This window comes from Dendropsophus ebraccatus, chromosome 1 (genome assembly GCF_027789765.1).
Source record: "Dendropsophus ebraccatus isolate aDenEbr1 chromosome 1, aDenEbr1.pat, whole genome shotgun sequence".
In the NCBI taxonomy this organism is placed as follows: Eukaryota; Metazoa; Chordata; class Amphibia; order Anura; family Hylidae; genus Dendropsophus; species Dendropsophus ebraccatus.
In genome coordinates this window covers 74,214,459-74,240,051 of record NC_091454.1, presented here as the reverse complement: position 1 = coordinate 74,240,051, position 25,593 = coordinate 74,214,459, and the positions used below count along the sequence as shown (strand labels likewise).

The 25,593-nt window shown below is 42.8% G+C and overlaps 1 protein-coding gene across 2 annotated transcripts in view; it reads right to left on the bottom strand.

The window, feature by feature from the left end:
* The window catches only part of SLC17A8 (solute carrier family 17 member 8), a 39,508-nt gene extending 23,037 nt beyond the window's left edge, over nucleotides 1–16,471 (bottom strand). For both annotated transcript variants that reach the window (XM_069955454.1, XM_069955465.1), the window contains exons 1-6: nucleotides 16,308–16,471; nucleotides 14,578–14,830; nucleotides 14,369–14,487; nucleotides 8,175–8,289; nucleotides 7,996–8,083; nucleotides 4,804–4,890 (exon numbers count right to left, since the gene is read on the bottom strand). In XM_069955454.1, coding sequence (XP_069811555.1) covers nucleotides 4,804–4,890; nucleotides 7,996–8,083; nucleotides 8,175–8,289; nucleotides 14,369–14,487; nucleotides 14,578–14,830; nucleotides 16,308–16,408 — 763 coding nt within the window. In that variant the 5' untranslated portion in view covers nucleotides 16,409–16,471. The remainder of the gene's footprint in view (nucleotides 1–4,803; nucleotides 4,891–7,995; nucleotides 8,084–8,174; nucleotides 8,290–14,368; nucleotides 14,488–14,577; nucleotides 14,831–16,307) is intronic.
* Nucleotides 16,472–25,593: the final 9,122 nt, after the last annotated feature.

The following is a 25,593-nucleotide window of genomic DNA, read 5'->3' as shown; positions in this document are numbered from 1 at the left end:
GGAGGTTCATGGACACCCCACCCCCCGCACAGCCAGGCTTTGTGGGGTACGTCAGGGGGACATTGGATACATATGCTTTCAGGATTTTTTGCCCTACATAGATTTTGAGACAAATTTAGCAAAATGGTTAAAGGATTGCTTAGTACCTTTTAGTAAATGGTTTTTGGAGGTCAATGGAGAGGGGGCCTCATGGGGACTTGATGCCTTATCTTCCTACATAGTGAATGTATCACCTACATTTTTGTAATTTTTAGAGCAGAAGCATTTACTTTTATTTCTGATTGTCATTTTTTAATTTTTAATTTTTTAATTTTTTAATTATTATTATTGTTGTTGTTGTTGTTGTTGTTATTATTGTTGTTGTTGTTGTTGTTATTATTATTATTATATACCATCTGGCCTGAGCTGCTTTTAGCAGCAATTGGAGATATCAGGCCCGGTCTGGTAATCTGGCAAGGCGGGCAAACGCCCGCTGGGCTGGCCAGATTACCAGCCCGGGGGCCGCACAATGGGAAAAAAATAAATAAAAAAAATCACCGCTGCGGCCCGCTCCTGACGTGCTCCTCCAATCCAATCAATGTGCATCGGCCCCTCGTTGATTGCAGGAGCACGTCAGGAGCGGGCCAGCCGGGTCGAGGTGAGCGGGCTGTGGTTGCGGGAGGGGGCTGCAGTGGTGTGTCTCCGCCCCGCCTGATCCCCCCCCCAAGTGCCGAGGGCCGCAGACGTGCCGCGCGCAGGCACGTCTGCAGCCACCTCCACCAGGCCCCCAGCGGTGACGTCACTTCCCTGACGCGCCGCTGAGGACCTGGAGAAGAGAGAGGAGGGGAGCTGCCGCCGTGGACCGAACATCCAGTCGAGGAAGAAGCTGCTGGGGATCGAGGTGAGGTGAGAATGTTTGTTTGTTTTTTTAACCCCTTCATATGTGGCCATGGGGGGGGGGGGGCTATTCTATATGGGAGGGGGATGCAGGGGGGCTATTCTATATGGGAGGGGGATGCAGGGGGGGCTATTCTATATGGGGGGATGCAGGGGGGCTATTCTATATGGGAGGGGGATGCAGGGGGGCTATTCTATATAGGAGGGGGATGCAGGGGGCTATTCTATATGGGAGGGGGATGCAGAGGGGCTATTCTATATGGTGGGATGCAGAGGGGCTATTCTATATGGGGGGATGCAGGGGGCTATTCTATATGGGGGGATGCAGGGGGCTATTCTATATGGGAGGGGGATGCAGGGGGGCTATTCTATATGGGAGGGGGATGCAGGGGGCTATTCTATATGGGAGGGGGATGCAGGGGGCTATTCTATATGGGAGGGGGATGCAGGGGGCTATTCTATATGGGAGGGGGATGCAGGGGGCTATTCTATATAGGAGGGGGATGCAGGGGGCTATTCTATATAGGAGGGGGATGCAGGGGGGCTATTCTATATGGGAGGGGGATGCAGGGGGCTATTCTATATAGGAGGGGGATGCAGGGGGCTATTCTATATTGGGGGGATGCAGGGGGCTATTCTATATTGGGGGATGCAGGGGGGCTATTCTATATGGGAGGGGGATGCAGGGGGCTATTCTATATTGGGGGGATGCAGGGGGCTATTCTATATTGGGGGGATGCAGGGGGCTATTCTATATTGGGGGATGCAGGGGGGGGGCTATTCTATATTGGGGATTCAGGGGGCTATTCTATATAGGGGGATGCAGGGGGGGCTATTCTATATGGGGGGTTGCACGGTGGGCTATTTTATATGGGGGAATGTACAGGGTAGGCTATTTTATATGGGGGGATGTACAGGAGGGGGGCTATTCTATATGAGGGGATGCAGGGGGCTATTCTTTATGAGGGGATGCAGGGGGGCTATTCTATATGGCGGGATGCAGGGGGGGGCTATTCTATATGGAGGGATGCAGGGGGGCTATTCTATATGGCGGGATGCAGGGGGGGCTATTCTATATGGGGGAATGTACAGGGTAGGCTATTTTATATGGGGGGATGTACAGGAGGGGGGCTATTCTATATGAGGGGATGCAGGGGGCTATTCTTTATGAGGGGATGCAGGGGGGCTATTCTATATGGCGGGATGCAGGGGGGGGCTATTCTATATGGGGGAATGTACAGGGTAGGCTATTTTATATGGGGGGATGTACAGGAGGGGGCTATTCTATATGGCGGGATGCAGGGGGGGGGGCTATTCTATATGGGGGATGCAGGGGGGGCTATTCTATATGGGGGAATGTACAGGGTAGGCTATTTTATATGGGGGGATGTACAGGAGGGGGGCTATTCTATATGAGGGGATGCAGGGGGCTATTCTTTATGAGGGGATGCAGGGGGGGCTATTTTATATGGGGGAATGCACAGGGGGGCTATTCTAAATGCGGGGATGCAGGGGGCTATTCTATATAGGGGGATGTACAGCAGGGGGGGGGGTATTCTATATGGAGGGATGTATAGATGAGGATGTTGCTGGAGCAAGAAGCCTAAAATGTCTGTCTGACAGATCCCGTGGAGAGGAGTCCTGGCCAGAGAAGCCTTCATGATGGCCGGAGCCAGATGGAGAAGAAAAGGAAAAGTGGACGTCTCTTCATGCAGAGAAGACGCCTACTGTGAGTGACAGGATGTAATTGCACTATATCACTAAAGGTCCGTTTACACAGAAAGATTATCTGACAGATTATTTGTCAAAGATGTGAAGCCAAAGCCAGGAATGGATTTAAAAAGAGGACAAATCTCAGGCTTTCCTTTATGATCTGATGTCTGTTTATAGTCTGTTTCTGGCTTTGGCTTCAAATCTTTGGCAGATAATCTTTCTGTTTAAATAGACCCTTATAAGGTCTTCAGAACCTTTATACAGCTGGGATCTACCTCTGTATCAGGGTGTCAAACCCGTCCCTCCAGGTGTTGCAAAACTACAATTCCCATCATGCTTTAGCTGTCTAGGCATGATGGGATCTGTAGTTTTGTAACAGCTGGAGGGACTGAGTGTGACACCCGTGTTCAGGGCCGTTCCCAGGCTTTCTGCCGCCTGAGGCAAACCTGGGCTGCCGCCGCCCCCAGCCCACCGCGCGTTGATTGCAAACACATCCCCCCCCCCCCCGCGTGGCTCCACAGCGCAATCTTACTCCCCCCCTCCTGTCGCTACACACTGCACCACTGCGCACCCCCCCCCCCCCTCCCCGGAACTTACCGGAGCGCAGGGCAACACTCCTGCCACCTGGTGACCGCGGCTGTGTAGCGCCGCGGCGGACGGCTGCGGCGCATGCACGCGACGGATGCTGGGCGACGTAGGACGCAGTACGTCCTTAAAACCTTACTACTTATACCGCCATTATATGGGGTGCAGACATAGTCAGGATAAAAGGGATTTTAAAAATATAGTAACTTTTCTCCAAAAACAGCACCACCCCTGTCCTCAGACTGTGTGTGGTTATTACAACTTGGCTTCATTCACTTCAATGAAACTGAGCTGCAATACCTCACACAAACTGAAGAAGAGTGTGGCGCTGTTTCTGGAAGAAGGTGGCCATGTTTTTCTCCTTTAAAGGGAATCTAGGTCTAGGGCTGTAGATCTCAGCAGACAGGTGTGAGGGAGATATTACTGACAGGAACTTTAGTCCAGTGTAAACTTATATAATTGTCATTTTCATTTCCAACTAAAGTTTCACAACAGCAGCCGCAGCAGCAGCACCCTATATGTCCATCAGTCAGAGCAGGCAGGGGCGGGGGCAGAAGTTGCTGCTGTGGCTCCACCTCTGTGACACTTCAGCTGGTAATGAAAAGAATGATTACAGAGGTTTACACTGGACTAAAGATCCAGTCCCTGATCTGTACGCTGGGATCTACAGCTCTGTACCTGGTATAGACCCCACAGGTTCCCTTTAAGGGAACGTTCATACCTAGTCCAATGCGGATTTGATGCTTCTGATTTAATCAGTTGAAATGAATGCATAAATATGCTGCATCAAATCCACAGCAGATTATGTTATATCATTATTTTTAGGTGCTGATGGTGGGGTTCACATGTATAAGGGAGTAGTGGGGACACGGCAAAATGAAGCAGAATTTGCTACAGCGCGTATTTTACACGGCTATCCATGATACGGTATGTGGGCTGCTGGGGTCTGACTGCCAGGGCTGATTTTAAGTCCCAGTCCGGCCCTGGGAGATATCAAGCTCCATCAAAATAGGTAAAATAGACTGGAGATGACTGGATGCATGGATTGCTGAATGGGGCAGGTTAGTGGTTAAGGAACGTTAGTATCATTTAGTATCGGCTGCTTTATTGTCAAGAAAAATGGCTTTTATTCATATGCAAATTAGTTCTTAGGTGCACTGTGGATCCTGAGTTTAAATCATTACTATGCCCATCTGGACCCTTCTCTACTCGCATAGCAGTACACTGAGAGACAAAGTCAACAAAGCTGCTGCAAAATTCGATACGCCCCCTCCATTTACCAATACGCTCTAACAAAATATGTGTAACCTAAAAAATGGATTGACACAATTAGTCATCCAATGACAAATTCCGTTTAGAAAAAAAGGACTTTTGGCCTCACCTGACATTTCTGTCTTTGTAGTCTCCACAAATAACAATTCTGGAACACCTTATAGCTCTGTGCTGTGCCATTCACCAGTTATTCTTATTAGAAATGTATGACTAAATAGCCAATCGGGTGCTACCAGTTGGGGACACATGTACTAAAGCAAGCAGGTTAGGACTGGCCCCTCTATAAATTCACTTAGCAACATATTTTTTGTTATGATTTTTTCTATTTAAGATATACAAATATAAAAACAACCTTACCATAAATGTAAAAGACAGAAGACCAACCGATGTATTGAACAAGTATCCCTGCTAAAGGCATTGCGATTACTGCCCCAGCATATGACCCTGCAATATAAAAGTACAGATGTCAAACATAAGCCATTAGTATTGGACATTCAATTTGGAACCACTTTACTGACGGTTCAACATAACCATGGAATCATCTGCATGGAACGTATGTTCCCCCTGTGCACAGTGTCATCACATGTTGTATTTTTGCCATGTTCCTTCTTTCTGCTGGGCTACAATCCGACATATAGTTTAGCCAAAGCCAGAAGTGGATTTAACCCTTTCAGGACCAGGCCTGAAATGGCTTTAAGGACCAAGGCAAATTTTATGAATATGACATGTGTCACTTTATTCATTAATAACTTGGGAATGCTTTTACATATCCTTGTGATTCCAAGATTGTTTTTTCGTTAGATATTCCACTTTATGTTAGTGGTAAATTTGAGTTTATATCTTTAGAATTTTTTTGTGAATAACTCCAAAATATTGTTAAATTTTTTTAAAAGCGCATTTCTCTAAATTTGAAAGTCTCTGCAAATAAGGTAAATAGTAATACGTCATTTATTATTTATTAATTCATATCTAGAACATGTCTACTTTATAATAACAGCATTTGGTGAACATGCTTTTACTTTTTTAGGATATTAGAGGCCATAAATGTTTAGTAGCAATTTTCTAAATTTTCATGAAAATTTCAAACTCAGAAATTCTTTAGGCACCAGTTCAGTTTTGGAGTATATTTTAGAGGCCTGTATACTAGAAGCCCCCATAATTTAATCCATTTTGAAATCTTCACCCTTTCAAGTATTCAAATTGACATTCATACCGTTTTTTTAACCTTAGGTTACAAACCCACTTGCCAGATCTGCAGCGAGTCTCCTTGCTGCGTTTTTGCAGCGAGACTCGCTGCAGATCCTGGCCCTATACTTTCAATAGCAGAGAAACTTGTCTGCAGCCCGCCCCATTAACCCCCCGGCCGCCGGACATTATACATTACCGGGTCCCCGTTCCTGCTTGCTTCGGGGCTCCCGGTGTCTTCACGGCCCGCCCGGCCAATCAGTGCGCTGCGGCGGGGCAGCGCACTGATTGGCCGGGCGGAACGTGCCGGGAGCCGCCGAAGCAAGCAGGAGCAGGGACCTGGTAATGTATATCCTGCCCGCCCCCCTGCAGCCCCGATCGCCCCGCAGCCCCCGGCCGCACGATCGCCCCCAGCCCCGCAGCCCCCGGCCGCACGATCGCCTGCAGCCCCCCAGCCCCCGGCCGCACGATCGCCCGCAGCTCCGCAGCACCCGGCCGCACGATCGCCCGCAGCCCCCAGCCCCGCAGTCCCCGGCTGCACGATCGCCCGCTGGGGGCGATCGTGCGGCCGGGGGCTGCGATGCTGGGGGTGATCATGAGGTCGGGGGCTGCAGGGCTGGGGGCGATCGTGCGGCAGGGGGCTGCGGGCGATGGTGCGGTCGGAGGCTGCGGGGCTGGGGGCGATCGTGCAGCCGGGGGCTGGGGGCAATATACATTACCTGATCCCGGCTCCTGCTTGCTTCAGCGGCTCCCGGCACGTTCCGCCCGGCCAATCAGTGCGCTGCCCCGCCGCAGCGCACTGATTGGCCGGGCGGCCCGTGAAGACACCGGGAGCCCCGAAGCAAGCAGGAACGGGGACCCGGTAATGTATAATGTCCGGCGGCCGGGGGGTTAATGGGGCGGGCTGCAGACAAAATCGCAGCAGGGATGTACATCCCTGCTGCGAGTTTCTCTGCTATTGAAAGTATAGGGCCAGGATCTGCAGCGAGTCTCGCTGCAAAAACGCAGCAAGGAGACTCGCTGCAGATCCGGAAAGTGGGTTTGTAACCTTAAGACATTTCACAGGAATAACTGCAAAGTAGGAGTGAAAAGTTAACATTTTCGTTTTCTTTCCAGAGACTCCAATGTAATCCTATGTGTTTTTTATCACACCAATTACCGTTACTGATCCACCAATGCCGGCGATTGCCGATGCTGGACCCCCTTTGGGGGTCCAGAGGCAGTTGCACTAAGATGTCAGCTATCAGCTAAAAGTTTAGTTGCAGCTCCCGGGCACTGTTTGTGTAAACAGCGAGCATTGGAAGCAGGTCAGTAAATGTACTGACTGGTGCTGGAACTCTCATCCTACAGGTCAGTACATTTACTGACTTTAGCGGGAAGGGGTTAAGGAAGAATTCTGGCGGAAATTAAAAATCCAGTGCTGGCAGGGAGAACATAATAAAGAAGCTATAGTTAGCCGTCCAGGTGCACCTGCAGTGCTGCCTCACTGCTCATGGACCCCCATCGGCCTCCAGTTTCTCCGGGCTTCCTATATGGTCACAACCAGACAGGAACTCCTAACTCAGCCAATCAGGGACTGCTGTGGTTTCCCAAATGACTGGCTAAGAGAGCATTTCTCATCTCAGTCATGATGTTGCGGGGGGGCGGGGCTGTTAGTGGTGAGGCATCACTGAGGGGCCACCAGGATGGGTAAGTATAGGTTCTTTATTATGTTCCCCCACTTCCAGCCAGTATTGGATTTTTAATTTTCCCTGGGGTTCTACTATAAAAAGAAGAAAAAATTAAAGGTGTAAGATACGTCTTAACAACATAAATCAGGCAACACACACAGTGAATCTACAATGTGTGGCTCTAGTACATTTCTTCTTTTTTTTGCATAGAATCCTATGTTTGGCTTAAAAAATGCACAAAAATACCCCTATAAAAACTATTGATGTAAAGCATAGCTCAATAACATAAATATTTAATTAGAATTATTTGACTGTTAAAGGGGTATTTCCATCTCAACTAACATAGTTAAACTTGTAGGGTTTACTTAAGCTTGAAATTTTCATTTGATAGCACATTTTCGGGAAATAAGGTTAACAGAATGTCCCTAGTACATTCCCAGAAAGATTATTTGTCTTTCGGCTGGTGTCATTGATCAACGTTGCCCAGTTGTATGTGTATGGCTGCATAGGCATAGCGAGCTTTCACCAGAAGATCAACTGTATAATGGTTGTTCGACCATTAGCCCACGTCTATCTATTGTGTCAGACAGCAGCTTTTTCCTCTTTCCCCCTTGAAATATACATAGAGGAAATGGAGAAGAATAACTAAAGGTGATCTTCACTAACAAATAATTAAAAAGAAAGGTTGTATTACCACAAAACGAAGTGGTTGCTAGTCTGCTTCTTTCCAAGGGGGGTGCCCATTTACTCCACATCCCATGGCATGCTGGATATGTAACACCCTGAAAATATAAACATATTGGTTTAGACCCAGACATATGAAATAATCCCCAAAGTTATATATTTAATTATTATCAAATCTTTACCACCTACCTCAACAAGGCCTTGGACAATACGGACAGATATAACACATCCATAATGAACTTTTGCTGCTGATGGTATCAACATATTTAGGACAGAGGTTAAAAAAATAGCAGCCCCAAACACCCTATGAAGAAGAAGATATAGTATATATCAAAAACCTTTTGTTGAGTAAGTTTATAACCACTCTGTTACTGGAGTAGACGATTATTGGAGCTCCTATTGACAAGTGGTAAACCAGCAGAGCTATGTGGATAAATAGAGATCATGCACTTTGGTTCTGAGGAAGGGAGGATACTCCCCCGAAACATGTTAACGTTGTGCAACCAAATAAACAGGTTTTTCTTCATTCGCCTGGTGAATTGGATTTTCTGGCAGTGACAGCGCTGGTAATGATACCATTTTTTTGGATTTTTCTTTTTACTCTCAAATAGAGATAATGGCATGAAAGAATTGTGTTTGAAATGAGTATATTGTACATTTTACGCAACCCCTTAATGACCATGACAATTTTACCTTTTACATTTTCCTTTTTTTCCCCTTGGCTTTTAAAAGCCATAACTCTTGTTCTTGTGTTTTTTTTATTATTTAAGGAGCCATATATGGCTTGTTTTTTGAAGGGGCAAATGTTGCTGCTGATCTTCATTCAATATTTTTTACAGATAGGAGACTAAAGGCAATATTCATAGATAAGAAGCCTTTCTTGGCAATCAAACAACCCCCGGACCTAAGGACTTTTCCTGTGAGCAGTGTCCTCCTACCACAATCAGAACCAGGCACCTTCCTGTGCAAGAAGAGAAAAATAAGGAGTCTGGACACCCTGGTGGACAAACATTTTCTAGACCAGGACATGATATTACGAACCTGTTAGTTGCTGCTTGTCCTGTCACTTGTAACCATACCCCAATGTTATTACTTATTACTTGATTGTATATATTCCCTTTTCCCCCCACTTTCCGATTTCTGTATGTAACATATTTTAAATTTCTTTTGTCATTTCATCTGTAACTCATCTAGTGAAGATATCCTTGCATGTTGAAAGCTAATGAACATAATGCTTTTCTCTAGCTAGCCAATGAAGGTATCACACCTAAAATACTTTGTTGTTTTAGACACAAAAGTATATTTACCATCACTTGGGTAGGGCCAAATGCAAACAGGAAAAAAATATTATGGGTGAAATTGAAACAAATGCAATTATGCAACCTTTAGGGGGATTACATTTTACACCATTCACCACACAGTAAAACTGACCTGTTAAATAAAGCTGGTGCCAACCACATATGGTGGTTATTCTCACCTTCACTGATACCCTACTGCATAAGTCCCATCTGTTCTAAACTGAGCAGCTCTTTCTGCTTTTTCTCTGGTCAAACTGGAAACAATTGCTGAGTCAATCACTGGCTGATGCGGGTCATGACTATGGCCAGTGATTGGCTGTGCAGTGCCTCAAAACTAAAACAGGAAGTACTACTTCTAGAAGGAACTGGGCACAGTGAATATAACTGTTTTTTTTTCTTAATGCTAACTTGCGCACATACTTTGTAGTTTTGTGGCTCCGGACAACTGCTTTAATGCCAGCAGAAACAGCAACTGGCCACTACATACCTGCTATTTCAATGAGTGGCCATATAAAGATTTAACAGGCCACCAGGGCAAGCAGCATTCGATTCTGGGCAATAAGGAGAGTTCCAAAGCAGGAAAACCTCATAAGAAAGCTACAGGCTAAGCATAGGATGCCAGTACATAAGATCCTAGAAACTAGAAAAATATTTTTCAGTTTAAAATATTACATTAATCTGATGGATCGGGAAATCAAAGAGTTTATCCAGTATCAGTTCTATTTCACACCATCACTGCAGTCAGTAGTCACTTTATACCAAGATACAAAATGCATAGTCACCATGTCACTGATACCTTAACAATGTTCTTCCATGGTAACGTAAGCCGGTTAAAACTAGATCTAGAGGAATTTAAGTGCAGCTTCTGTTGTAACAGTCTCATACATACCAATAAGATTCTAGCTGTCACGCACATGGCAAAACCATTTACTATTGTTATTTATTTTATTATTATTATTTATTTTAGATTTTTTTTTTTTATTGAAGATACTATAAACTAGAAAATGAAATGATTGTAATATTTTTATGTCTAAACAGAAATAGGTGTTCAACCAAGACACTGTCTACCGGCCAAATTTACTAAAGCCCCTATTACACGGGGAAATTCAGAGAAGCAAGCAAGCACCAACCTGCGATCTGTCAGGTCAGCGCTCGCTTTCTCCTCGATCCCCTATAACATGTGCCGACAGTGGGTAAGAGCAGGGGGCTGTGTGTGTGTGTGTGTGTGCGTGGGGCAAGGGATTGATACCTGGGTGATCGCTAGATTGTCCGATTAGCCCATAGAAGATAGCGGCGGTCTGCTGCTGCCGCTCCTATTGCGTGGAGCAACAGCAGCATATCACTGCTATCTAGATTGTTGGTCTTTCAACATGTTGAAAGACACTGAAAGACAACGATCATTCGACATTGTGCATGTCGGTTGATCGTTGTCATCTATTACACAAGACGATTATCGTCCGAATACGTCCGATAATCACTTTGAATAATAGGGCCTTAAGACTGGTGTATCTTAGGATGAAAATACACAAGCTGTTGGCTTCATGCATCCAATTGCTGCAAGACAGCTTACAGCTTATGTATTTTCACTTACACCTTTCTTATTTAAAGAGATAGTTAAAGTGTTTTGCTCCAAATGCCTGGTAATTTGCACCAGTATATAGATAAGACCCAGTTCACTATAGCTGATGTCCACAGCTCAGCCTCCCCCTCCCTGTAGAATGAGCTTTGCAAAGCCTACGAAGCATGCCTAGAAATAGCCCCTATGCAACTGGATAGGGTTTGGTGCAATCTATTGTGCCTATGTGCTTGGGCTTATCTAAATGTTGTTAAAAAATCACAGACAATATGGCTGTGCCTATAATAATGTCCAAAAAATTAAAAATATTCACAATCACATTTCAGTATTTGTCTCTAATGAGTAAAAAAAAGCCTATTCAAACTAATTTTTATATTTTAATTCATCTACTTCCAGCTGTTAACATTTCAATTACAACGTGAGCAAATGTGGGGGAATTCCGCCGCAGAATCCCAACTGCCTCATTGTGACACTGTTTCCCAATGGGAGGACTTGTGTGCCTCTGCGCAAAGAATTGACAAGCGGAGATCGAGGCCCGTGGGGCACGCAGGCCCTCCCATAGAGAAACAGTGTAAGGCTATGTTCACACTACGTAAAACTACGGCCGTAGTTCTCGCCGCAGAACATAGCTTATCTTCAATAGGATCCCGGCCGGAGCGTACACACATCGTACACACTCCGGCCGGGATCCCATGCGGCACCGGAAAAAACTGACAGGTCAGTTTTCTGCGGCCGGAGTTCAGTGAATTCCGGCCGCAGAAAGACCTGTCAGTTCACACAGTGAAGCGAGCGGCTCCGGCCGCTTGCTTCACTGTGGGCTATGGGAAGCTCTGATGCGGGCGCACGCTGATGCGCCCGCATCAGAGCTCCGCGGCCGGAAAGATCACCCGGCCGGTACTTAAGTACCGGCCGAGATGATCCAGCCAGGGACCGGCCGTGGTCACGGAGTGGCCGGTCTCATACGTAGTGTGAACATAGCCTAACACTGAGGTAGGCAGGATTCCTAACTCCCTACCCATACCCTAACACTTTGCAGAATAATTACTATTATCAGTAACATAGATCACAAGACACCGCCATCATGCAAGTAAGTGTATACAATAGGTCATTAATATTTGAGTACAAAGTGGCAAGTTTCTCTGTTATCAGCTATTACCCATATATCTAGACTATCTAGTACAGTCTTCCATAGGATTACTGATAGTATGTTTGCAGTAATGTATTTTCCAACCAAAATCCCAAACAGATAGGTTGGTATACATAATTTAGTTAACAGCACTATTTCATACAGAGGTATCCATTACAGAAGAAGTCCAGTGTTGGACTTTTTTTTTCAAAAGAGCCAGGGTGGAGGTGGCTGAACATAACTACATGCACCTAACTCCCCGGCTCCGCTGTATACTGCTGCACAAACACGCATCCTGATTCTCGAAAATATCAAGCATGCTCTGGTCCGACCAAAGCTGAACATGCGACATTTGATTACCTGTGAAAACATGGATACAGACTGTAAGGCTATATCCATGTTAATCAGGCAGCCTTAGAGCTGCATCCAACTTCTTTAGCCATCGGTAATCAAATACTGCACACTTGGGTTCGCTCGAACAGGAGCATGCTCGGGGTGCGCTCACTTCTAGTTCTGTTCCATCTCTATTATAAAGATTCGGATTACAATGGAAGCTGCATGCAGTGTCCAATCCATCTTATTATGGATACTAACAGCTCCTGATGGATACTTTTGACTAACAACGGGTCTGGTGGGGTTCCTAATGTAATCTTCATTGTCTTGTAAGTAGGAATAGAATAGCATTGCATGGAGCCCTCTTTCAAACAGAATTGGCAATGGAGCCTCTAAGGGAATCTCCGCTGTTAGTGTGAACCTGCCTTATTTTTACCTGCATCAGTAACTTCATGTCATATAATGACCTACAGTCCCACTGTGTCCCATAGTGATCTTAGGGTGCCCATAACTTGTTTTTTTTTTTGTTTTTTTTGTGACGTTTTACTTGCCTTAAAGAAATGCCAGAAAAAAACATCAATGCGGCACATTACATTTTTTTCTGGCTTTTTTTCTGGTGTTTTTGACTTTTTGTGTATTGAATAATTGGCAAAAACGATGTAAAGTGCTGCGGAATCTATGTGCGCTATACAAATAAAAGCATTATTATCTTTATTGTGGTATAGGCGTTTTTTGGTTATACCAGGCCCAAAAAGCCATACCCTTAGCATGCTCTGTTTTGGAAAAAATACAAAAAAGCCTAACAAATGCCAGAGAGAGGAGAAACTCCCCCCCCCCCCCCCCCCCCAAGGAAAAAAAAAGCCAAATGATAAACTTTGACTGACTTCCAGTTAACATCTGGCTGCTAGAATTTGCAGAAAAAAGCCATGTTGTTTTTATTGCCGTTTTTCCCAGATTTTAAGGCAGTGTACAGCCAGCCTTATAGAAAGCTCAGCTCACTTGCTGTGCCATCCTGCTTAGCACTCCTGACCATGATATGTGTGAGCATGGAAGAGCATGTGACCATGTTCCTGCCTCAGTGTCCTCCACAGGACAGGACCTGTATGTGCCTATAGAGGAAAGTTGAGGGGGTTGCATGGTCATGTTCTCCTCCAGGCTTAGCAGAAACAGCAAAAATGACAGGTCACAGGTCAGGAACATTATTGATTTTTCAGGCAAAATTACCACTATCCACCACTCTCTGTGAGCTATGGCATTAGCTCAGAACAATAAATGCAATCTAATAGACAGTAGGAGGCTGCCCCTTAAGGGGGTTTCCAGGCACAATTATTACTAATGCACCTGGCTCCCTGCTCATTAAAAAAAAAGCCTGTGCCATCCAAGTGGCTGAGCAGGCATGAAATGCCATTGGCGAAAGAAAGAACAGGACTGCAGATTGGCCAGAAAAGAAAACTGCGAGGGAGCAGGTGAGTATGTAGACTATTTTATTGCTCTTTGAGGCCAGGCTCCTACTATGTTATTAGTTTACATTACTAATGCCATAGCTCAAGAAGTGATGGATTTTTCGAAATATTGGGGGTAGCTATTTAAGAGCATAGGGTCTATACACTGTTGTTATATGGGGTCCCCTTCTGTCTGTGTCCACCTGTGCCTGTATTAACTGTTCATTTCCAGGTAGGAAAGTAGATAACATATGAAATGGATTTATAAATCAGACAGCATCTTCATATTGTCCAGAGTCAAGTTGTGACAGATTTTGCTTTTGATCGGTAGTGCAGATTCTGCAGCAATTCATAGTCCAATACAAGCGGACGGCGTTATTTAAACCCCATTTATGTACTAGAAATTCTACATGCAAATATGAACAGACTGCTCAAAATGTTGCAATTTCCACTCTTTGCAATGTAAATCCCTGGCAAAATCCACATGCAACCCATTAAACTTGTGCTGTAGATAAGTTTGGGCAATATGCTTACAAAATCCTGATCCACTACAATATGTAGATGCTGTAGTCAATAAAAATAATTGAATACACTTAAAAAGCTTTTACCTATTGGCAGCAAGCTTGTTTGCAATGAATCCTCCTGGTATCTGGGTCACAATATAGCCCCAAAAAAATGAACCATGGATCAAGCCAACTGTTTCTGGATCCCAGTTAAATTGGGCTAACTGTAAGAGATGATAGACATGACAATTTTTTCTTTACGGAAAGAACCAGGTATCATCAACTAGCATGTTTGATGTATACCAATGACTCACCTGAATCTCTGGTTTTCCATCAACATATACAGTGTTGTTATTCACCATTTCCACAATGGCCACACCAAGGTTACATCTAATCCCAAAGGAAATACAAAATCCCAGCCCACTCATAATGGCAATGATGTAACGTTTGGGCAGTCCACAGCAATAGCAGTCACATCTGGGTGGTGTATGAGTGGGGACATGTATTGGTTGCCCATCTTCATTCAGTTCTATGTTGTCCTCCTCAATATTTCTTCCATCAATTTTCCTTTTTGAAAGAGATAATGGATTATTTTGTATTTGTTATAGTTCCTATCAAAAGCTTTTTCATTTATATAAAATTGACACAATTTAAGTATAAATTGTGATATGTTTTTAAATCTATTCGTTATTCTGAATGTACAAATTACTATTCAACAACTTAAAGGGATTTTTTTTCCCGCTTCAGACATTTATGGTATTATCCTCAATATACAGTCTGAACAGTGATAAACAGTGTAAGCAGTCACATATACCATTTTCATAATTTCAGAAGATGGTTGTATAATGTATATTGACCACCTTGGACCATAACACATAGGAGCTTAACTATTAATGTTCATATAATATTTTAACTGGGTTTGATATTCTCATAGACTGACCTACATGGCAACAACAACAGAGGCATTGACACCAACAATTCAGTGAAACAAATCGTAAATGTACATTTGTCTTTTTTCTGAAAATCTAAAAGATCTTATTATAAGTGATGTGACAAGTCCAAGGAGTAAGACCAAGACATCTACATAAATATACATCATACTATACATCATATAAATGTGAGGAAGAAAAAACTAATAAAAATATAAAATCTAAATTATGTTAATTGTATAACACCCTACAGCAAACATCTACCCTTTGTTTTATTACGTTTGTTCCAATATAATATATGGCTATTAACATAATGAAAGGCTGAATTTGTGAGAATATGTGCTTTATATAAAAGAGTGTTGTTTGGAATGGTCATTTGCTGTTAGCTAGAGATAAAATTAATGCGACACTGTATTATTCCCAATACACAACAATATCTTTCAGTTGGGGATGAAAATTAAATGAAATTTCTCCTCTTTACCGTGGCATGTTATTGCGAACCCACATAGGCTAAGAGTAGTATATATAGTATAGTATATATAGTAGTAATATATAAAGAAATTTCTAAAGTAATACGAGCGCCAAAATATGGTCACAAATCGTCATTCAAGATTAATAATTTAAAAGGCCAAAACATTTGACTATAATTCTGTCCAAAAAAAGTATTATGCAATGTAGTCGGTAATAAAGATATAATATTAATAAGAAAGCCAAATTGATGATAAAATCTGAATAAAACAGCCAATATTAATTATTTACCTGTATTTTTTTTGGGGGGCGAGGGAATAACTTTTGTGAAAAATAAGGAATTTATTCTGTACAAATTTTTAAAACACATTTTCAATGTTTCTACATTTTATTTTATAGCCAATAACAAGAGAATTATGATGTAAGGTGGTTGACATTATCCAATAATGTGCTTAAGAGTTTTATATACAGTTTACAAAAAAATAGTTGAATAAGGTAAAAAATCTAGCAAAAAAAAGCACTATTGAGAATAAATCACACAATTTAAGAATGAGGCACTGAGTAAAACAAAGTTGAAAACAAGTAACAAAAAATTATATCAAGTAAAAAAAAAGAAAAAGAAATTATTAAATTTAAAGTACTCTTACCTTTGAAGGTGACCCAGGGAGTCTCCTATAGTGTTCTTTGCCTCTTCTTTTCCTGGATTGAAGATCTTCTCCTTGAATGAACTGAGTGCTTGAAACGGCATTGTAACAGGATGGATTTATCTTCACAACTCTACAGCAAACATCTCATCTTCAATCTTGATTCTGAACAACTATATCTTAACAATCAACACCACATCTCTGCAAGGGTTAATTCCTTTGACAAATATACCTTTATTTCCACTCATAGAATTTATTTTAAAAAATGGAGTATTCTCTGCAGAAACCAAATCAGATGTTGAACTGGAGTGCTTGACAAGTATAATTATCCAAGTTGTTATTGAAGCTCACATCAATGATCTTCTATCTGGAGGGGAAGCTGACAGCTGCATAGCACAGAGGCAAAGTCATACAACCTCCTTTCCATAAGGAGTAGTGATCAGTGGTGTTTGAGGAAGCTAAAATATGAAACAGACTTTGGGAAACTCCAAGGATCAAATAAAGCCATACATGATGAAGGGGGAAAAAATAAAGGAAGAAAATCCACTTCTAATCTATTCTGCCCAGGCAGGGTTCCAGGATTCTGAGAAGTGATAATGATCCTCCTAGGCTGTCATGAGTCCCTGATAGGGGAGAGATGCTACACAAGTCAATGCTATAGTAACGAAAACGATATGGTCCTACCAGTTTAGTTATTAATAGCATCCCTTACAAAAGGGAGACAATGAACAAGTTTATTAAACATTTAAGGGTTTCCTCCCGTCTCCATGACGCAGGCAGGTGGTCATGGACTGAAATTCACATGTATTATTACTGAGCCCTTTATTCTTTCTCATGAGCCACAACTCTCATTAAGGCAGCTTCTCTATGCTTCATCAACTGATATACAATGTAAGTGCCAAAAATGTCCAGCGCATAAAACTTTGCCCAGTCCTCATGGTGCTAAAATACTGTACAATGGGTGATAGAAACATGGATAGTATGGAGAGTCTTCAGGTAAAAGCTACATATACTTGAACAGTGACAGAGTAAACTATAATGAATGATGAAAAAATAATCAAAAATGTAATACAAAAAAAAAGTAGAAGTATACATATTTTCCTGCGAATCTCACATTCATGTATTTAATCACATATAGCGCCATATTCTATCTAGAATGCAGTTACATAGTACCATATTGCTAATATCACGTGAAGTGGTGTTATGCAAAGTTGTTTTTTTAATAACAAGTTAGAGGCATAGGGAGAGGCAGGGTTAGAGAGGGTTATAGAACACACAAAGGATACTTTGAGGGCAGTAGTTGAAGTTGTGTAGGTGAAAAGGGCACTCCAGTGGGAAAAAAAAATCCCAAATCAACTGGTTTCAAAAAGTTCAGCTGCTGTATGTTCTGCAGGAAGTGGTGTGTTCTTTTGAATCTGAAACAGTACTCTCTGCTGCCACCTCTGTCCCTAACAGGAACTGTCCAAAGCAGGTCTTTGATAAGGCACTTAAAACCAGTTTCCATTATGGTCAAGAGAACCCCTTTAATTTTTAATAGTCACTTGACATAGAGTCTTTATTAAACTTTACCTATAAACACCTGTAAACGAGTCTGGTGACTGCCGTAGTGGTGGCAAGATAAGATAAGACTTCTGGCATTGTAAATCTGAATAAGCTGTTTTACTGCCACATACTGTATGTGGTTTAATGACCAGGCACATTTCTTAAAAACAACAGAATTGCCAACATGGCACAACTTAAAATCTCAGCACAATCGGGTCTACATAACAAAAACGAAGACTGCCCAATTGGGCCTACATAACATAAAGATAACAAGAGCTGACCAAAGAGGGCATACAACAGAGGCTCTATAAATGTCCCCGCTTGGCAAGACGCTGATGCAGAGCCAAGAGATATTCTTGATCTGTGGGTGAAATGTCTGGGTATCCACTTACCCCCTGATGGCACAGATAGCTGGGCACCAGGGGATGTAGAGGTGACAGCCATCATGCTGGAAGATACTCACGCTGGTTCCAGGGGAATGATTGGGTAAAGGTGGGATTGTATTGACTACTTAAGGGACTCCATGGCATGTAGGAGGAGCTAGTGAGGTGGAATAGGTGCAGAGATGGTTTCTGCTCCTGGAGTTGACTTTCTGATAGATACCTCAGGCGTGTCAATCAGAGCCTGACATGGATGCTGGGAATCTCCTTCCCACTCTACTGACTCCGTGCGGACAGAGGCTGAGGCAACACACCAGGCCGTGTTATTGCAGCAGCCAGCCATCCACATGGCCCTTGCATAGAGATGTACTCCTCCTCTTTGCCGACTTCAAGATTATGCAGGTGTTCCAGGAGGTACTCTGTTTTAACTGAGCTCCTGCCAACAAATAGAGTACAGCCATGATGGACATCTCTTAGGAATCCATACTTCTTGTATTTATCAAATTCCTGCACAGTGGCTAGCCTCCGCTCAGAACACTCTTTACCCGCATCTGGGTTCTCCAGATGCCTTCTGATGTGCCCCTCCTGCTCTTTCTTCTCTCCAAACGATCTCTGAAAAGATGGGTGGAGTAAAAAGCGATGGTGCTGGTGCAGGAGAGGGTGACTGTCCTCTTCCCAGACCACAATAAGATCTGCTACTAAGGATTTTTGAAGGGGGCCCAGGAAACCTTGATGGCCTCAGCTAGACTGCTGTGGGCTAAAGAAAGCATGATGGCCTCAGTGTGACAGCTGCACCCTGGTTGCGTGGACACAACAGTGTCCATCCTCTTAACCCCAGCGGGACTCGATAGCCACCCTGTAGCTGGGCAGTGGTGACAAGGGAGTCGCTTGCCAAAACTCCTTATGCTTCTTCTCAGGCCATGCCAAAGGCATCAGCCAGACTCCAGGTAAGAAGCTCGCACTGGAGTACCTGCACCATGCTTCCAACGGGTCGCCTTATGGTGTGTTTACACAGACAGATTTATCTGACAAATTTTTGAAGCCAAAGCCAGGAACAGACTATAAACAGAGAACAGGTCATAAAGGAAAGACTAAGATTTTTCCGCTTTTCAAATCCATTTCTGTCTTTGGCTTCCAAAATCTGCCAGATAAACCTGTCTGTGTAAACACACCTTTACTCTATTGAAGTCTAATTTTAATTCGATACAGGGACGGAAATATTGGGGCAGGGCCGCAGCTCCCTAGGGGTGAAAACATAGCTTCCTATTGGTGTTCATCATGCTTTTCTCCTTTGGATTTTAATGCAGGTACAAAATTGCAAGCTAAAAAATGCTCCAAAGAGCAGATTCTCTCATTGAAATCAATGGAACATAAAAAAATTTTTTTTGCTGCATGAAAGCGTGTTTTAAACACGGTTTTTGCTCCAAAAGATCCTCAATAGTCCCATTAGTGTAGTTGCCACAGTTTAGATTTAATGCAGTTTAACCCCTTCAAAACCAAGGTCATTCGTGCCGGGATGTCAGGGCCAAATTAATGCAATGTTCCCCCCCACCTTCTAAGAGCCATAGCACTTTTATTTTTCCACCTACAGGGCTGGTTGGGGTGTCATTTTTTTCGCCATGATCTCTAGTTTTATTAATATCATATTGGTTTAACAGAAAAATGTTAATTGCTTTTTATTATTTTTTTCTGATATATACAGTAATTTAAAAAAATCAGCAATGCTGGTGTTTTTTTCCCCGTTCACCGTGCGGGAGCAATAATGTTATACTTTAATAGATCACACGTTACGATATAAAATCGCACAATTCCGCATGTTACGATATATAATATGTTTATTTTTTTAACTATTTTTATTTTTTATAATGGGCAAGGAGGTATTTTAAACTTTGATTGGGGGGGTATAAGGTTTTTTTAATACTTTAAAAAACTTTTTTTCTATACACAGATCGCCAAACCGAAAGGACGGAGGTAAGAGGCTTAACCCTGCTCGTGGGTACATGTGATCGGGACCACCGCAGCATGGCTGCAAAGGGCCCGATCACTCAGTGACCAGAGCTTTAGATCGGGGTGTTTAAGGTGTTAATGAGAGGCAGCTGCGGGATTGCAGCTCCCCAGACACTGTGTGCGGGACTGCTCTCACTGCAGCTGCTTTCAATCAAAGATATGTCCTGGGGTCCGTTCGGCAGGTGATGCAGTTATTAATCTAAAAAAACTTTAAAACTTGCAGCCCTGTGTCGTAGGCGAGGCCTAGAGTGTCTGTGCCCACGGCTTGCACCGCCTCTCCATCCCTCCTCGCCAACCTCTCCATCATTAGGAATGCCCCTGGGCAGGATCTCACTTTTCTGAACACTGCACAGGTGCCTTAATGATCCAGCACATGTGCAGTGTTCAGACAAGTAATGATCAGGAGAAATCCTGCCTGGGGCATGGTAAAGAGGGTGGGGAAGAGGGACAGAGAGGCGGTGCAAGCCTAAGGCATAGACACTCTAGGTCATGCCATTTTGACACAGGGCTGCAAGTTTTTAAGTCAATAACTGCATCACCTGCCAAATGGACCTCAGGACAGATCTTGGATTAAAAACAGCTATCCGAAGGTACAAGTGGTTTGGGGGGGCGGGGGCAGATTGTGGGTACAGAGTCACTTTAAATGTGTCACCATGATTGGCACCCCCAACAATCACTCTTGTGGCAGGAAGAATTTTGTCTTTGGTCACAAGAAGCTTCTCTATTCCCCAGCTCTCTGGTGTTGAGTATCATCACTCGTGCTCGCAGAGCAGGGAAGGAAGAGGAGATTGCCAATGGACTGCCCTGGAGCAAGTCAGTGACTATAAACGTAGTCATGTTTATAACATTTTGCAGCTAAGACACTTGTAGGAGGAAAAATGTCCTATGCTTTTTGGTAAGTTATCCACAGATTGCAGACATGGTCCTGTGCTTACAGCCCACTTGCATTCAAGTTCTAGCATTGTGTGGTAGCTTGGGTACTTATGAAGACTGGAAATACTCAATTTTCTGTTCACATCATGCTCGGGCTATAAAAAAATGGTCCTCTATAACTCAAAGTTACCATAAGCAAATAAAGCTGGTTACATTAGAAATACATTCTGGGTATGTACTGAAGTCAAAGTAAAGTCATGGAATGGGTCAGGTGGTAAATTGTTCTCTCTCTATTTAATTGTGTACCACATTGGGTATAGAGACAACAAAACCAAAGAAATAGTTAAAAATATTAGAATATACTGAATACCTCATACCTCATTAATTGGCAGAGGAAACAGCTGTTCCATTATGTTAGTGTTAAAGGCAAAGTAGAATGAAAGCATTGCTAGAGGAGAATACAGTCATATGTCAACGGAAAGAGGTTAATTATACCAGAGCCCATTGTGCCTGGCTCGCTCTGGATTAGCTGCATTATGTGACCAAAACAAATGGTGGAAAATGGATTTCTGATCTGAAAAGTCAGACTTTCTGCAGCAGAGTAAGCCACAGTACAACCTTTATTGGAGTCAGAGACTACTAGCATAGTCATGTTTTTAGCATGCTGCAGCTAAAACATGTTAGAATTTTATGCACTTTAGGAAAGCACACAATCCAGAGATTGCAGACATGGTCCTATGTTTACAGACATTTGCATGTAGGGCAGGGGTAATTTTGCTAAAGCTCTGGCTGTTCGGGCATGATGGGAGTTGTAATTCTGCAACAGCTGAAGAACCAAGATTCCCTAGGGGAACATTTTCAAGTTTTGACTTTGGTGGCTAAATATTTTAAGATATAAATTTTGGCAAAGACAGAAAATACCCTACTCTCTCTGAGGCTATACATCGAACCTCCTCTTCATTATCTTTGGCATATGATTAAAAGTCAGTGGCACATATTGAATCTGGGCATTATTTCCTTGCTGTACCATTAATATAACTACTAATATATTGTAGTCTGTGACTAAGGCGTAATTTGTGTAGCTCTTGCTTTATCCCAAAGGTCCCCTGATGAACCCTGCACTTTAAGAGGGAAACATGTTGAGACTTTTGAAAGGCTTTTCCTGGGAATTTGAGGATGAATGGCCAGGGTATCTACTGATTCTGATTATTTTTAACCAAAGGGATTATCCAGTGCTACAAAAATGTGGCTACATTTACCCCACTCTTGTCTCCAGTTCAGGTGTGGTTTGCAATTAAAAGGGTTATCCAGTGCTACAAAAAACATGGCCAATTTTCCCCCTCTCTTGTCTCCAGATTGGGTGGGGTTTCAAATTCAGTTCCATTAAAGTAAATTGAGCTTAAAGGGGTTGTGCAGTGCTACACATTTAATCACTAAATAACACACATTATAAAGTTATACAACTTTATAATGTGTGTTATTTAAGTGAATGCCCCCCTTCCCTGTGTTCCCCCCATCCCCGGAAGTGTGGTGCATTATACTCACATAATTATCACATAATTGGCTGAGCATAACTATTCTCAGCCAATAGCGGCTGAGATGATGATGCGCCAGATGGAGTCTGGCACGAGTGGCGGCTGGAGCGGTCCCGCCTTCTGAAGATGACGTCATTGTCCCAAGATGGCGGTCGGGCTTGACAGTTATTATGTGAGTATAATGCACCACACATCCGGGGTGGGGGGGGAACACGGGGAAGGGGGCCATTCACTTACATAACACACATTACAAAGTTGTATAACTTTTGGAATGTGTGTTATTAAGTGAATAAATGTGTAGCACCGCACTACCCCTTTAATTGTAAACCACACCTGAACTGGGGAAAAACAGGGGAAAAAGTGGCCACATTTTTGTAGCGCTGGATAACCCTTTTAGGCTTCATTTACCTTAATAAAACTGAGACAAAAGTGGCCATGGTTTTATAGCACTGGATAGCCCCTTTAAGTGTTTTCTATCTTGTGTTGATCCCCTTGTTCTTTCAAACCTGATTTTAGTGTTGCTGGGTGGTTCTTAAAGGGAACCAATCCGCCCAATTGGGTTTTGATTCCCTGCAGCACTGTATAAAGCTTCTGTGCAGCTTGCGGCACATACCGGCTGCAGAAGCTTTATACCTTAGAAAATGAAGTTCAATCACCCCAAACACGGCAGGTAGTCATATGGGCAGCTCCCCCCCCGTGTGTAGTCACCGATCTCTCCCTGTCAGCGTGCTTGGCGGGGTTGAGTGACAGGCAGAGGCCCGTTACTGCCACCTTTCCCCGTTAAACATCCCCGCAGAGCATCCTGACAAGGAGACAGTGGTGACTAGATGTGGGCGCGGAGCTGCCCAGATGAGTACCTGGCGCACTGGGGGATTTAACTTCATTTTCTCAGGTATAAAGCTGCTGCAGCCGATATGGGCTGATTGGTTCCCCTTGAAGTGTCTCTTGGTTTAAAATAAAAATTTTGGGAGGTCTAGGAGTTAAGATGATAAAGAAAAAAAATGTTTCTAAAGTTATTAAACATTTCATTGTGGGATGCTGTAAATTTGTTTAAAGTGACTCCTTACCCACAATCTGACCCCTCAAACCGCTTGTACCTTCAGATAGCTGCTTTTAATCCAAGATCTGTCCTGGGGTCCGTTCGGATGGTGATGTAGTTATTGTCCTAAAAAACAACTTTTAAACTGGCTCGTTAAGGCAACTGTGCAATGTTCAGACAGGAGAAAATGTTCTAATGGCATTCCTAATGATGAAGAGGGCAGTGAGGAGGGACAGAGGGGTGGTACAAAGTTAAGGCACAGATACTCTAAGCCCTGGCCATTCGGCACGGGGCTGCAAGTTTAAAAGTAGTTTTTTAGGACAATAACTGCATCACCTGCCAAATTGACCCCAGGACAGGTCTTGGATTAAAAGCAGCTATCCGAAGGTACAAGTGGTTTGGGGGGTTAGACTGTGGGTACAGAGTCGCTTTAAATTGCTACAAGAAATTAAAAAATAAAAAAACATAGAAAAAAGGGGTCTTAATGTCAAGTGTCTTTTGTTTGCTCCTTTAGGGCCCTAAAGTATACTAATTTGTAAGAGCAATTTAGGCTACATATGTTTACTTATACATAATCACAAGGGAAGGCATGTTGCCAACAGTGAGGAGCAAGCTATCTATCCACTTGTACTTCCTGCAAAATGCAATAATGCCATTTTTGCATCTAATTTGTAAACCTTTTCATAATAATAGGAACAGAATTCTCATTTCCAATATAGTCTTACCCAGGCTCCATTTATTAACTATTTCCTTACAAACAATTTCTTCAAAATGTAAATATCAACAACACAGGTTCAACAGTAATTATAACAAGACACACAAAGCTTCAATAGTATATTAAACAATTCCAATGATTCACAGTAATATATAAATTAAGGAACATGTTCAAGTCTTTCATTATTGTTATGTAACAAATCCATTTACACTGTAAGGCCCCGTGGTCTTCAAAATCTATTAGATGAACGTAGTCCAAAGAATCGAAGCAAGCAATGTGACCGACAAAGGTACACTTTAGGCAAGTCACTAAGTCAATTTTCAGTATTTACCAGGTCCAAGGATTAACATAAAAAATGGTTGATGTTATAAAATATCTGCAGTGCTGCCAACCATTTGAGCCCATCTTATGTATTTTTAACTCAAAACGTATGATTAAAGGGGCTATTCTGAAGCATTCATACCATAGGCAGGTGGTGGAACTAAAACTTTGTTTGGTTCTCAGCATACAGAGGTACATCCATGGTCGTTGTCCCTTTCTCCAGACACGATGAAAGTTAGATGAGCAGTGTTGGTAAAATCCAAATGATTCTGCTTTGGAGACCGGGCATTTTTACAGTATCATCATTACCTTACCACCTAAAATGATGAGGCTTTCAGCAATCCATCCTGGTGCCGATATACTCGATCCCTCTATAGCAGATGTACAGTATGGGTAGTAGTGAACATATAAACACTTTATTTACTCGGCAATAAACCCACAGAAAGTTTGATATGTTGATATAGGTAACAAATGTACAGTATAACATATGATGCTACATTTGAGAGGGAAACAAGATATACATAGCTACAATTCATATGGAGAGAAAAGAGGAAGTCTACCAAATATATGATTTATTGGCAAATTGAAAATAGAATTTAGTAGAAGAACACCACAATTCATCTTATATTGTTCATCTGGACATCAAAGGACTTGACCATAATGTATAGTGGGATGTATGTTGTATTAACCTACTATTGGAAATTACATTTGTTTTTGATAGATGAATGAATAACAAACCAATCCTCTTATGTAAATACACAATACAATCTTTTTTCCAATTCACAGGAAGAATTCAGGGACTTCAAGCTGTAAACAAGACTTGCATTTTTAAATACCATTAGGCTATATTCACACTACGTAAAAAAACGGCCGTATT